At 49.1% G+C, this 13,746-nt stretch overlaps 4 protein-coding genes and 2 long non-coding RNA genes across 6 annotated transcripts; all 6 read left to right on the forward strand.

Moving 5' to 3' along the window:
• The first annotated feature begins 604 nt into the window (after positions 1-604).
• Positions 605-1,821, forward strand: LOC127932269 (uncharacterized). Its single transcript, XR_008144682.1, has 3 exons — positions 605-948; positions 1,325-1,366; positions 1,680-1,821. It is a non-coding gene; the product is annotated as an uncharacterized LOC127932269 (long non-coding RNA).
• A 39-nt stretch (positions 1,822-1,860) lies between these two features.
• On the forward strand, positions 1,861-12,811 carry LOC118358721 (uncharacterized). Its single transcript, XM_052527398.1, has 5 exons — positions 1,861-2,687; positions 3,498-3,508; positions 4,478-4,484; positions 7,156-7,505; positions 12,425-12,811. The coding sequence occupies exons 1-5, from the start codon at positions 2,395-2,397 to the stop codon at positions 12,748-12,750; spliced, it is 987 nt and encodes a 328-aa protein (XP_052383358.1). The 5' UTR covers positions 1,861-2,394; the 3' UTR covers positions 12,751-12,811.
• On the forward strand, positions 4,774-6,079 carry LOC127932258 (histone H1-like). Its single transcript, XM_052527388.1, has one exon. It carries the CDS (start codon positions 5,045-5,047, stop codon positions 5,657-5,659), a length of 615 nt encoding a protein of 204 aa, XP_052383348.1. The 5' UTR covers positions 4,774-5,044; the 3' UTR covers positions 5,660-6,079.
• LOC127932260 (histone H2A) lies at positions 6,195-7,165 on the forward strand. Its single transcript, XM_052527392.1, has one exon. The coding sequence runs from the start codon at positions 6,314-6,316 to the stop codon at positions 6,698-6,700; it is 387 nt and encodes a 128-aa protein (XP_052383352.1). The 5' UTR covers positions 6,195-6,313; the 3' UTR covers positions 6,701-7,165.
• Positions 10,449-11,887, forward strand: LOC127932267 (uncharacterized). The gene is made up of 3 exons (XR_008144680.1): positions 10,449-10,999; positions 11,376-11,417; positions 11,731-11,887. It is a non-coding gene; the product is annotated as an uncharacterized LOC127932267 (long non-coding RNA).
• A 584-nt stretch (positions 12,812-13,395) lies between the features above and the next one.
• LOC127931915 (histone H2B-like) lies at positions 13,396-13,746 on the forward strand (the record flags this gene model as incomplete). Its single annotated transcript, XM_052526059.1, has 1 exon — positions 13,396-13,746. A coding segment is annotated over exon 1 (318 nt), but the record flags the coding sequence as incomplete, so codon positions are not given.

Below are 13,746 nucleotides of genomic sequence, written 5' to 3' on the forward strand. Positions count from 1 at the left end.
CATTTCTGCTAAACAGGTGTATGTATATCTCTCTAGTCACCCCCAAACCCAATTCTTTCTTTGGCCGCATCTCCTTCCAGGTCTCTGCTGCCAATGACTGGAAGGAAGTCCAAAAATCTCTGAAACTGGAAACACTTATCTCCCTCACTAGCTTTAAGCACCAACTGTCAGAGCATCTTACAGATTACTGCACCTGTACATAGCCCACCTATAGTTTAGGCCAAACAACTAGCTCTTTCCCTACTGTATTTAATGAATTTATTTTGCTCCTATGCACCCCATTATTTTTATTTCTACTTTGCACATTTCTTCCATTGCAAATGTACAATTCCAGTGTTTGACTTGCTATATTGTATTTACTTTGCCACCATGGCCTTTTTTGCCTTTACCTCCCCTATCTCACCTCATTTGCTCACATCGTATATAGAGTTGTTTATACTGTATTATTGACTGTATGTTTGTTTTACTCCATGTGTAAGTCTGTGTCGTAGTATGTGTCGAACTGCTTTGCTTTATCTTGGCCAGGTCGCAATTGTAAATGAGAAGTTGTTCTCAACTTGCCTACCTGGTTAATTAAATAAAGGTGAGAAGATTAAAAAAGGGAAAAAAATGTGGCTATTTGATTAGGACTTTTCTTCTATGTGTCGCAACTCCATTTCCACTTTATGTCCCCGTTATAGGGAGGTGTAATTTATGCTGCAGGCTAATTACAAAATTGTGGTCCAAGTTCAACTCCTAGCCTATAGGGTGTGGTAACAGGCCCTCTGTTATTTGTTGTTGTACTCTGCATGTGAAGTACTCTGCATGTGAAGTATCTGCACTGTAGCCTATAGAAGAAGTAAGCCCTTGTTAATAGGGGAAGGCAAGCAGTTGAAGGGAACAAGTGACAGAGTCTAACCTGCTGTTGAACACAAACTCCCAGTCCTATGATGTTGCTCTGTGAAGAAGGTTAGCTTTTCAGCATTCAATTCCTGGCAGCCTTCTTCTCCCTGGTTGATTTGTGAATGTGACTGGTTAGAGAATGTTTGGCTTGGGTATCCAAGGTGTTTGAGATTGTTGAGGACCAGTGTTCCGAGGGGCTGACTGTGACATCATAAAGCGGAATGTAGTTAGCATGCTGTTTGAGTGATTCCTATTCAGTCCGTTGCGGCCTTCCAGGCAGTGCAGTTGTGCTTCAAGTGTGCTCTCTCTCTGTGTGATGACTTGTTGTGCCTACACGGAGTAGAGCTACGAACGGACGTGACATTTGGGTTAAGCCTAAGCCTTTTCGTAACCTTAACCTATTTCTTCTAACTTGCTATTCTTTGTGCTTTGATGACACTAGCTGCATCCCAGCAAGTTGAAGGCCGGCAGCCACTAAGTAGAGGTAAGAGACAATTATGGCAACAATAAGTTGTAAGATGAAACCTAGTCACATCTGAGATGTGAATCAACTGCACTGATTGATCAATCGCCAGTATGTGCCCTTGGGCCTCATTTGTCCCCTTTGAAATGACCTGTTGAGATCATTCGATGCAACATCTGAGGCTATCTGGCCTCATACCACTATTTCCATAATATAAGGCTATGTTATTGGTTTTTGAAAAAAGTACCATACAATATTTGCACATGCCTATCACCTCTGTACGCATAGGAAAACGATCCCTTTATTGTGTGTGTGTGTTGGGTGGGTGTCTGAGGAATGTTTTACAGCGTTTCAGCTTGCAGAGGTATCACCACCCTTCCCATGGCCACCTGGATCCTGTCTAGGGAAGAAAACGAAGAATGATGTTATTACATGGCCTTCAAGAGCTACATGACTGCTGAGGTGACATATCGGACCCCTTAGGATTTGTGGCATTCCTTGTGTATTTGTGTATTTGTCGTTTCTCCTTTGTACTTGTGACACTATTAGAGTTTTTTTACGCCTATCTCTATTAGGTGTGACTGGCAACTGCAGTGGGTTGAATCCTACTAGTTCAGTGTTTCCCAACTCCAGGCAGGGGTAGAGTAGCCATTTGTGTTGTAGCCCTGGAGAGGCACAGCTGATTGAAAGAGTTGAATGAGGTGCAACAACAACAACAACAACAACAACAACAACAACAACAACAACAGCAATCAATGTGAAGAGTGGGACACAGATTAGTAGTGGATCCCCCAGTTGTCACAGTTGGGCCTTGTGTTCAACATAGCTCAGTATTTGAGTGTGTTTCCCGCACATGTAAGTAGCTTTCATTTCTTCTTCCTCCATAGTTCCCTAGAACTAACGCCCTCCCCTTTGCAGCAGAGGCCAGGCAAAAGCGCGCGCTTTCTGTGCCACTGGCTTCAATCAGGTCCACCAAACGCAGATAATAAGAGCACCAAGCAGGAAAAATTACGTCATTAATTCACTTGAACTCAGCTAGCGAACACACAATGTCTGGAAGAGGTAAAGGCGGCAAGGGACTCGGAAAAGGAGGCGCCAAGCGTCACCGTAAGGTTCTCCGCGATAACATCCAGGGAATCACCAAGCCCGCCATTCGCCGTCTGGCTCGCCGTGGCGGCGTGAAGCGTATCTCCGGGCTGATCTACGAGGAGACCCGCGGTGTCCTGAAAGTGTTCCTTGAGAACGTGATCCGTGACGCCGTCACCTACACCGAGCACGCCAAGAGGAAGACCGTTACGGCCATGGACGTGGTCTACGCTCTGAAACGCCAGGGACGCACCCTGTACGGTTTCGGCGGTTAAACGCACTCTTCTCGGAACGTCAACATCCCGACTGGAACCCAAAGGCTCTTTTAAGAGCCACCCACATCCGCTTCAAAAGGGCCAAATCCATTGTCGTATTAAACCATGAGCCACTCTCAGTGGACGGGGAAGAAGTGTTTATGACAGGAGGCTATGTTGAGCCACGGGGAAGAAGTGTTTATGACAGGAGGCAGTACAGTCGTATTAAACCATGAGCCACTCTGAGTGGACGGGGAAGAAGTGTTCATGACAGGAGGCTATGTTTCAGCGCAGGCTTTGCAGGAGGCTATGTTCACAGCTTTCGTACAGTCAGGTTTACGAGACACCCGAAATAAAGGCACCACGGCTGGTAAATCCCCACCAAGTCCAAAAAGGGGGGCTTTATTTCTGGCCATTGCATGGGTATTTTTTTTTAAACACACCATTCCCCACCAGTGACAGAGCATAGGCTATGGAATAAGGGGGACAGGTCTTTGTTAGGGAAGCAAGCCTCTGAGTGGAAGGCTCTTATGCGCGCTCAGCTCCACCGGGCAAATGGCAGGGGCGCCTATGAGAAAGCAGGGGTGTGTCCACGGCCGGCGAATTAGCTTAGCTTCGTCTTCATAAGAGGGAAAGGGCTCTCCGCCCCTCATTCGTTTGTGAGAAGCAACGAGACATCAGCGTCATGCCCGAGCCAGCAAAGTCCGCGCCCAAGAAGGGCTCCAAGAAAGCCGTCACCAAGACCGCAGGGAAAGGCGGCAAGAAGCGCCGAAAGTCTAGGAAGGAGAGCTACGCCATTTACGTGTACAAAGTCCTGAAGCAGGTCCACCCCGATACCGGCATCTCCTCCAAGGCCATGGGAATCATGAACTCGTTCGTGAACGACATCTTCGAGCGCATCGCCGGAGAGTCGTCTCGCCTGGCCCACTACAACAAGCGTTCCACCATCACCTCCAGGGAGATCCAGACCGCAGTGCGCCTGCTGCTCCCCGGAGAGCTGGCCAAGCACGCAGTGTCCGAGGGCACCAAGGCCGTGACCAAGTACACCAGCTCCAAGTAAACAGCGCATTTGGAGTGCTGTAGTAACCCAAAGGCTCTTTTAAGAGCCACCCACCCTGTCAGTGAAAAAAGCTAATCCATTGTGTGTGTGTGTGTGTGTGGAGGACATGTTAGAGTGTTGTGTCCAATTTTGGGGGGGGGGATAAATAATGCTGACATGAACAGGGTAGGAATATGTGCATGCCAGTAGAACAGTGAGTGGGATTCCACTCGTGCTCCAATGACTGGAGCCTGTATCACTTTAGGCCGAAGCAGGGACCCTCTGCACACATGAACAACAGTCACCTATTGAAACTTGCCGTTCCACCTGTACAAGAGGGAGGAGGAGGAGGAGGAGAAGCGCCTCCACATCGCTCTCTCTAGGCCTATATCAGGGCGAACAAGCACATGGGGCGCCAGCCTCCATAGCGCCGGCCGCACAGCCAGACACCAAGACCCACAGACACAAAGACCGGCACGAGTCACACTGCGGAGTCCAGAGACAAGGTGAGCTCAACTACTTTGGCCCTCACCTCATCTGGATGAGAGAGAGAGAGAGAGACTACCTAGCACAAGAAAAAACACACTGTGCACAAAGAGCAGGCTCCAAATCCCACTAAAGGACTCATAAAACATCACACACACACACACACACAGTGCAAGTAAGCATGTCGTTGGACAGTGTATTATTTCCTGTGCCTCCTGGACACATGACGAATACAACGTGAAACTAGTCTCAGCCAGGCCTCACAAGTGCATGTGTTTTAAGGTCCCCAAAAGAGCTCTCCTTTAAAACACCAAGGTGCACATCAGGGGACGCCAAACCATTTGACTCCCTTGCCAGACATCTCGGCTCACTCCACAATCAATGGTGCTCGCAATCGGATGCACTTTTAGGCCATTTAGGAGACAAATAGCACAGGAAAAGCAGTGCGCACCGCTCCACCCGACAGTCGAACGGTGAGGTTTTGAGCGAGTCGCAGCAAAATGCACGGGGCTTCTGCAGCCCACATGACTTTATTCTGAACGGACACAAGTCTGCTCGCTGGGCCGTTCGCTTTTGGGCCAAAAACACGGCTCCGTCGGTGACTTTTGGCCCGATATTGGCGACCAGAAAACACAAGTGAAAGAGCATTTGGCCAGCCCGGAGAAGCCGAGCTGGGTGGCTTGAGTCTACATGGTTCTCATGTCGCGTTTAAGGCCAGCCCCCTGCACGGTGTGGAGCTTCAATAGCGCAGAGCAGCGTCTACAGCAAAGTACTCCTCCTCACAGACTACCGTAGTGTTGTAAGTGTGTGTGTTTACCGGACCGAACGACAGACATGGCAGAAGTCGCACCAGCACCCGCCGCCGCCGCGCCGGCCAAGGCACCCAAGAAGAAGGCAGCAGCCAAGCCCAAGAAAGCGGGACCCAGCGTAGGCGAGCTCATCGTCAAGGCGGTGTCCGCCTCCAAGGAGAGGAGCGGCGTGTCCCTGGCCGCGCTCAAGAAGTCTCTGGCGGCAGGCGGCTACGACGTGGAGAAGAACAACTCCCGTGTCAAGATCGCCGTCAAGAGCCTCGTCACCAAGGGCACCCTGGTCCAGACCAAGGGCACCGGTGCCTCTGGCTCCTTCAAGCTCAACAAGAAGGCCGTCGAGGCAAAGAAGCCCGCCAAGAAAGCCGCAGCCCCCAAAGCTAAGAAGGTGGCCGCCAAGAAGCCCGCCGCTGCCAAGAAGGTAGCAGCCAAGAAGGCCGTGGCCGCAAAGAAGTCCCCCAAGAAGGCCAAGAAGCCCGCTACACCCAAAAAGGCCGCCAAGAGCCCAAAGAAGGTGAAGAAGCCCGCCGCAGCGGCCAAGAAAGCGGCCAAGAGCCCCAAGAAGGCTACCAAGGCAGCGAAGCCCAAAGCCGCCAAGCCCAAGGCAGCCAAGGCCAAGAAGGCAGCCCCCAAGAAGAAGTAAACCTATTACAAACAGTGTTCTTTCTACTCGACACATGTTGTTACCACAAAAGGCTCTTTTAAGAGCCACCCACCTCTTTCCATAAAAGTGCATGTCATTCCATGTATGTCCTGCCTACCTACCTACCCGTGGTGCAAAAGAAATGAAATGAATGACTTTTACGCACCACATTTTCAAGTGGCTAAATGGCTTTACATTTGTCACTCAAGAGTGCAGCACCCTCACCTGTCAACATTGTTGTGATATGTGTTAGAATTCACATGTCACATTGATCGTGATAATAATAAGAATACATACTATAGTGGGTTGGACAGCAGCCATTTGTATTATGAGCCACTCTCGATTTGATTGATACATGTTTCAGTGATTTGAGTTGTCACTTTGGCGCTCCCGCCAACGAGAAAAAGTAACAAAAGTCGGAGGGAAACAGAGTGGCCTAGCCCTTGTCACTCTGCTGCCTGCCTGCCTGCGGGCGGGCGGGCGGGTGGGTGGGGGCGGGCTTAGGACTGTCTGTCTGTCCCTCCCTCACTCCAATTGGATAAGGCCACACCGGTCCGGTGGCCAATCGATGCCTTTTGTGGCGAGGTATAAGTAAGGCTCTCGAGGTCGCCAGCGGCTCATTCAGACTTTCTGTGACATACTGAAGCTACCAATATGAGCGGAAGAGGCAAAACCGGAGGCAAGGCCAGGGCGAAGGCAAAGACACGTTCATCCCGTGCCGGGCTCCAGTTCCCCGTGGGCCGTGTGCACAGGCTGCTGCGCAAAGGCAACTACGCCGAGCGTGTGGGCGCTGGCGCACCAGTCTACCTGGCCGCAGTGCTCGAGTACCTGACTGCTGAGATCCTGGAGTTGGCCGGAAACGCTGCCCGTGACAACAAGAAGACTCGTATCATCCCCCGTCACCTGCAGCTGGCAGTCCGTAACGACGAGGAGCTGAACAAACTGCTTGGCGGCGTGACCATCGCTCAGGGTGGTGTTCTGCCCAACATCCAGGCAGTGCTGCTCCCCAAGAAGACTGAGAAGGCCGTCAAAGCCAAGTAAAATCGCTGGTGCGGCTGCAACTTGACTACTCAACCCCCAAAGGCTCTTTTAAGAGCCAACCACCTAGCTCAGCAAAAGCGCAAAGTGTCCTTTCTATGGCTGGCCAACTATTTGGCGTGTTTGTTAGATACATATACACGGCACAGTATCAAGTGCCCACATGAGGCCTAAATGAAGAATAACAACTACTAGGCTAAAATGAGAGCATTATTGCGCGTAAAGTGTAACGTTGCTCGCGGCCCTAACAAAAGACCCAAGCGCGCCTCGGCGAGGGGGGGGGGGTTGCGTTTTGGGGTGGCACGGAGAGGCCGAGCGTCCCGTCCAATGGGTGGCGGAGGAGGCCTCCGCAACGGGCCAATCAGGGCGGTGCGGAGATGGTGACCAATCAGCAGACGCCGCTGCCGGCTTTATAAACTTCACATAGGCATTTGGAGGCTATACTCCGACTGTGAAAGAAGGAAGCTAGCTAGCGCCATGGCCAGAACCAAGCAAACCGCTCGCAAATCCACCGGTGGCAAAGCACCCAGGAAGCAGCTCGCCACCAAGGCTGCACGCAAGAGCGCCCCGGCCACCGGCGGCGTGAAGAAGCCTCACCGTTACAGGCCCGGCACCGTGGCTCTTAGAGAGATCCGTCGTTACCAGAAGTCCACTGAGCTGCTGATCCGCAAACTGCCTTTCCAGCGCCTGGTGCGAGAAATTGCCCAGGACTTTAAGACCGACCTGCGCTTCCAGAGTTCCGCAGTGATGGCCCTGCAGGAGGCAAGCGAGGCTTACCTGGTCGGCCTGTTCGAGGACACCAACCTGTGCGCCATCCACGCCAAGAGGGTGACCATCATGCCCAAGGACATCCAGCTGGCCCGTCGTATTCGTGGAGAGCGCGCATAAACGATGACCTGATCTCCAAAATCCCCCAAAGGCTCTTTTAAGAGCCACCTCCATATTTCAGTCAAAAAGGCACATTTGTTCCATTTGTACACGCCCCTTTCCCACCGTGTTCCCTGCTCTCGAGTCCCTACAGACCGTGGTTCGATTCCAGGCTGTATCACCACCGGCCGTGATTGTAAATAAGAGTTGGTTCTTAACTGACTTGAGTCGTTTCAGTAACGCTCTCTATATGTGATTAGATGTATGCCTAGAGTAGAAGAGGGGAAAATACACTAGCAGTAATAAGTGATAGTAATGATATAGGGCAAACAACTGACTTTGAAAGTCCCATGTTGCAGTGCCACTGATGAGAGGGGAAAAGTTTACCGTGGAGCACGGAGGCCATCTTGTGGTTAAACGCGGTTACTGTCAGCGTGTCAGCACGTCATAGTGGCTCCCTATTGGTATTTGATCTTCAGGCCAGCGTTTCCCAAACTCGGTCCTCGGCTCCCCAAGTGGGGCAAGTTGTATTTTTCGATTCCAATTGCTCTTGGAATGTAACATGCTAGAGTCTGTCTATTCCATTGTGAAAATGGCCATTCAATCATTTCTGGGCCATGTGACATTCCTGGATGGCAAAAAAAAATCCATGTTTTGATCCGATCATTACAACGTTAGCTGTGCGCACCCCATAATTCATGCGACTGACTAAGCTATTGAAAGTAAAATGATATATCTCTGTCCAGCGCAAGTGAAAGGTGGTCGAAAAAAAGTGGTACCAACGTTTTGGTTGAAGGTACAGGCAATGTTGTAGGCCACCAAATTAGACGTGATATTATTAAGTCGCCCTTCTGTGCTTGTTTGTGTGAGTGCATAGGTAAGTTGTTTCGATATGGTGGAATACATGGAGAGATGAAAGGAATCTATTTAGTGGGATGAAATCAGTGTGCGATTGAATATTCCAATGCCATACCCATTGTTAGTCCTTTAGACTAGATCCGAGATCCCTTAAGAGAAAAGGTATCAGGACAGCAGGAATCAATCGATGTAATAATCATCAAGGGCTTGCAAAAGAGCTGTTACGAAACAGGACACAAGCAGCCGGGATGATTGCCCTATTAGTAGTTGACCAGTTACAAAATAGCAATCACCAATGCAGGCAGGTACGTGTTGATTGCTGCATTGGCTTCGTAAATAGGCTTCATAAGGAACTAAATGGCTCAGCACATGACACCTTCACTGTGCAGAATATTTGATAGTACTGACTCCCGTTGAGTAGAGTCGTGTGTCTTTGGCGTGATTTGAAGTCGACTTCTGATGTGGGATTTAGCTCATTTTTAAAAGAATATTTGCTGAGGATTCGAAATGATAAGACAAAGTAAATGCCCTAAATACAGGCTGCCAGTTAAATGCAGCAATGACACGGCTAAAGTGTGTCATTGCCGGACCAAAGAGCGGGAATTGTCTGCCGTTGCATCTTCAGTCATGAGACAGGTAATAGCGGAGCTCCGTGGTGCTGAAAAAGACAGCGCCCCTGGCCATTTGGCAACGCCTATTTCCCGTTGGAGGGATACTTGACATGCTATAGGCACAGTTCAGTACACCCCTCATCCAACAGAGCCCCTCCTATAATTGGTCCCAGAATCATCCACTTGATTCCCGACCATCAACCGATTCTCGGGGTGCATTGGTGTAAAATGTGGTCGTCGAGATAAAGTTCTATAGGCTACATGGGGTAATGGCATCCAGAGCTTACAGATAAAGAGTGCAGTAGGCTAGAGAGAAAAGTAGCATTCCGTTTTTCATAAAGTAGGTCAATGTAACTTACCCTCTTTTGATACTTGAGAAACATACATTCACATGATGTCCAAATCTGCAAGAGACAAACCAGCAGAACATCAGCAGGTGAACAAAAGGGTTAAGTGAATATGATTTAAGAGCAGTCAAATGAAGTAATAGTGACATTTGACCACGTACTTGTTGTGACAATTGCATCAGGTTTGAGGGAGAAATGCTCTGTGTGGCCATTGTGAGTGGCACTTCTGATCCAGCAGGTGGTGGGTGTTAAGATCCCTTCCTATGTGGCTTGAATGATGAGCCAGTGTTGGAAAAATGACTTGTGGTACAGCGGGTGGCGGTGAAATGTCTCCCTATCTATATGACTTGACCTACTCCTTTGACATTGTTCACTTGATTGGAGATGATTCCGGTCTTCTTCATGTCCTCTTCATGAGCACTTCTGCATGTCTTCCTTCCTGTCTTGCCATGTGGGTTCCACGGAGGTGTGTGTTTTTGTTAGATACCACTGGGCACATTCCTAACGTGGAGGTCGTTTGCATAGCTCATGTTAGTCTACGGACGGTCTGACATTGCTCGTCCATATTTTGATGTATTCCAATTCCATTTGGGTGTATTGTGTGGAATGTTGGAACATGGTTCGATCTTACTTGTTAGACTTGACTGTGCTGTTGGAGCTCGTTAACACAAGCATTTCTGCTAAACAGGTGTATGTATATCTCTCTAGTCACCCCCAAACCCAATTCTTTCTTTGGCCGCATCTCCTTCCAGGTCTCTGCTGCCAATGACTGGAAGGAAGTCCAAAAATCTCTGAAACTGGAAACACTTATCTCCCTCACTAGCTTTAAGCACCAACTGTCAGAGCATCTTACAGATTACTGCACCTGTACATAGCCCACCTATAGTTTAGGCCAAACAACTAGCTCTTTCCCTACTGTATTTAATGAATTTATTTTGCTCCTATGCACCCCATTATTTTTATTTCTACTTTGCACATTTCTTCCATTGCAAATGTACAATTCCAGTGTTTGACTTGCTATATTGTATTTACTTTGCCACCATGGCCTTTTTTTGCCTTTACCTCCCTATCTCACCTCATTTGCTCACATCGTATATAGAGTTGTTTATACTGTATTATTGACTGTATGTTTGTTTTACTCCATGTGTAAGTCTGTGTCGTAGTATGTGTCGAACTGCTTTGCTTTATCTTGGCCAGGTCGCAATTGTAAATGAGAAGTTGTTCTCAACTTGCCTACCTGGTTAATTAAATAAAGGTGAGAAGATTAAAAAAAGGGAAAAAAATGTGGCTATTTGATTAGGACTTTTCTTCTATGTGTCGCAACTCCATTTCCACTTTATGTCCCCGTTAGGGAGGTGTAATTTATGCTGCAGGCTAATTACAAAATTGTGGTCCAAGTTCAACTCCTAGCCTATAGGGTGTGGTAACAGGCCCTCTGTTATTTGTTGTTGTACTCTGCATGTGAAGTACTCTGCATGTGAAGTATCTGCACTGTAGCCTATAGAAGAAGTAAGCCCTTGTTAATAGGGGAACGCAAGCAGTTGAAGGGAACAAGTGACAGAGTCTAACCTGCTGTTGAACACAAACTCCCAGTCCTATGATGTTGCTCTGTGAAGAAGGTTAGCTTTTCAGCATTCAATTCCTGGCAGCCTTCTTCTCCCTGGTTGATTTGTGAATGTGACTGGTTAGAGAATGTTTGGCTTGGGTATCCAAGGTGTTTGAGATTGTTGAGGACCAGTGTTCCGAGGGGCTGACTGTGACATCATAAAGCGGAATGTAGTTAGCATGCTGTTTGAGTGATTCCTATTCAGTCCGTTGCGGCCTTCCAGGCAGTGCAGTTGTGCTTCAAGTGTGCTCTCTCTCTGTGTGATGACTTGTTGTGCCTACACGGAGTAGAGCTACGAACGGACGTGACATTTGGGTTAAGCCTAAGCCTTTTCGTAACCTTAACCTATTTCTTCTAACTTGCTATTCTTTGTGCTTTGATGACACTAGCTGCATCCCAGCAAGTTGAAGGCCGGCAGCCACTAAGTAGAGGTAAGAGACAATTATGGCAACAATAAGTTGTAAGATGAAACCTAGTCACATCTGAGATGTGAATCAACTGCACTGATTGATCAATCGCCAGTATGTGCCCTTGGGCCTCATTTGTCCCCTTTGAAATGACCTGTTGAGATCATTCGATGCAACATCTGAGGCTATCTGGCCTCATACCACTATTTCCATAATATAAGGCTATGTTATTGGTTTTTGAAAAAAGTACCATACAATATTTGCACATGCCTATCACCTCTGTACGCATAGGAAAACGATCCCTTTATTGTGTGTGTGTGTTGGGTGGGTGTCTGAGGAATGTTTTACAGCGTTTCAGCTTGCAGAGGTATCACCACCCTTCCCATGGCCACCTGGATCCTGTCTAGGGAAGAAAACGAAGAATGATGTTATTACATGGCCTTCAAGAGCTACATGACTGCTGAGGTGACATATCGGACCCCTTAGGATTTGTGGCATTCCTTGTGTGTATTTGTCGTTTCTCCTTTGTACTTGTGTGACACTATTAGAGTTTTTTTACGCCTATCTCTATTAGGTGTGACTGGCAACTGCAGTGGGTTGAATCCTACTAGTTCAGTGTTTCCCAACTCCAGGCAGGGGTAGAGTAGCCATTTGTGTTGTAGCCCTGGAGAGGCACAGCTGATTGAAAGAGTTGAATGAGGTGCAACAACAACAACAACAACAACAACAACAACAACAACAACAGCAATCAATGTGAAGAGTGGGACACAGATTAGTAGTGGATCCCCCAGTTGTCACAGTTGGGCCTTGTGTTCAACATAGCTCAGTATTTGAGTGTGTTTCCCGCACATGTAAGTAGCTTTCATTTCTTCTTCCTCCATAGTTCCCTAGAACTAACGCCCTCCCCTTTGCAGCAGAGGCCAGGCAAAAGCGCGCGCTTTCTGTGCCACTGGCTTCAATCAGGTCCACCAAACGCAGATAATAAGAGCACCAAGCAGGAAAAATTACGTCATTAATTCACTTGAACTCAGCTAGCGAACACACAATGTCTGGAAGAGGTAAAGGCGGCAAGGGACTCGGAAAAGGAGGCGCCAAGCGTCACCGTAAGGTTCTCCGCGATAACATCCAGGGAATCACCAAGCCCGCCATTCGCCGTCTGGCTCGCCGTGGCGGCGTGAAGCGTATCTCCGGGCTGATCTACGAGGAGACCCGCGGTGTCCTGAAGGTGTTCCTTGAGAACGTGATCCGTGACGCCGTCACCTACACCGAGCACGCCAAGAGGAAGACCGTTACGGCCATGGACGTGGTCTACGCTCTGAAACGCCAGGGACGCACCCTGTACGGTTTCGGCGGTTAAACGCACTCTTCTCGGAACGTCAACATCCCGACTTGAACCCAAAGGCTCTTTTAAGAGCCACCCACATCCGCTTCAAAAGGGCCAAATCCATTGTCGTATTAAACCATGAGCCACTCAGTGGACGGGGAAGAAGTGTTTATGACAGGAGGCTATGTTCAGTACAGTCGTATTAAACCATGAGCCACTCTGAGTGGACGGGGAAGAAGTGTTTATGACAGGAGGCTATGTTCAGTACAGTCGTATTAAACCATGAGCCACTCTGAGTGGACGGGGAAGAAGTGTTCATGACAGGAGGCTATGTTCAGCGCAGGCTTTGCGTACAGTCGTATTACGAGACACCCGAAATAAAGGCACCACGGCTGGTAAATCCCCACCAAGTCCAAAAAGGGGGGCTTTATTTCTGGCCATTGCATGGGTATTTTTTTTTTAAACACACCATTCCCCACCAGTGACAGAGCATAGGCTATGGAATAAGGGGGACAGGTCTTTGTTAGGGAAGCAAGCCTCTGAGTGGAAGGCTCTTATGCGCGCTCAGCTCCACCGGGCAAATGGCAGGGGCGCCTATGAGAAAGCAGGGGTGTGTCCACGGCCGGCGAATTAGCTTAGCTTCGTCTTCATAAGAGGGAAAGGGCTCTCCGCCCCTCATTCGTTTGTGAGAAGCAACGAGACATCAGCGTCATGCCCGAGCCAGCAAAGTCCGCGCCCAAGAAGGGCTCCAAGAAAGCCGTCACCAAGACCGCAGGGAAAGGCGGCAAGAAGCGCCGAAAGTCTAGGAAGGAGAGCTACGCCATTTACGTGTACAAAGTCCTGAAGCAGGTCCACCCCGATACCGGCATCTCCTCCAAGGCCATGGGAATCATGAACTCGTTCGTGAACGACATCTTCGAGCGCATCGCCGGAGAGTCGTCTCGCCTGGCCCACTACAACAAGCGTTCCACCATCACCTCCAGGGAGATCCAGACCGCAGTGCGCCTGCTGCTCCCCGGAGAGCTGGCC

The sequence above is a fragment of the Oncorhynchus keta genome, chromosome 10 (genome assembly GCF_023373465.1).
Source record: "Oncorhynchus keta strain PuntledgeMale-10-30-2019 chromosome 10, Oket_V2, whole genome shotgun sequence".
In the NCBI taxonomy this organism is placed as follows: domain Eukaryota; kingdom Metazoa; phylum Chordata; class Actinopteri; order Salmoniformes; family Salmonidae; genus Oncorhynchus; species Oncorhynchus keta.

Bases quoted from the DNA above. Each gene is read 5' to 3' on its own strand.
- LOC118358721 (XM_052527398.1), top strand. From the start codon at position 2,395: ATGTCTGGAAGAGGTAAAGGCGGCAAGGGACTCGGAAAAGGAGGCGCC. The intron at 7,506-12,424 runs GCGCCATCCACG...ACTTGAACTCAG, and splicing joins GTTCGAGGACACCAACCTGT to CTAGCGAACACACAATGTCT.
- LOC127932258 (XM_052527388.1), top strand. From the start codon at position 5,045: ATGGCAGAAGTCGCACCAGCACCCGCCGCCGCCGCGCCGGCCAAGGCA.
- LOC127932260 (XM_052527392.1), top strand. From the start codon at position 6,314: ATGAGCGGAAGAGGCAAAACCGGAGGCAAGGCCAGGGCGAAGGCAAAG.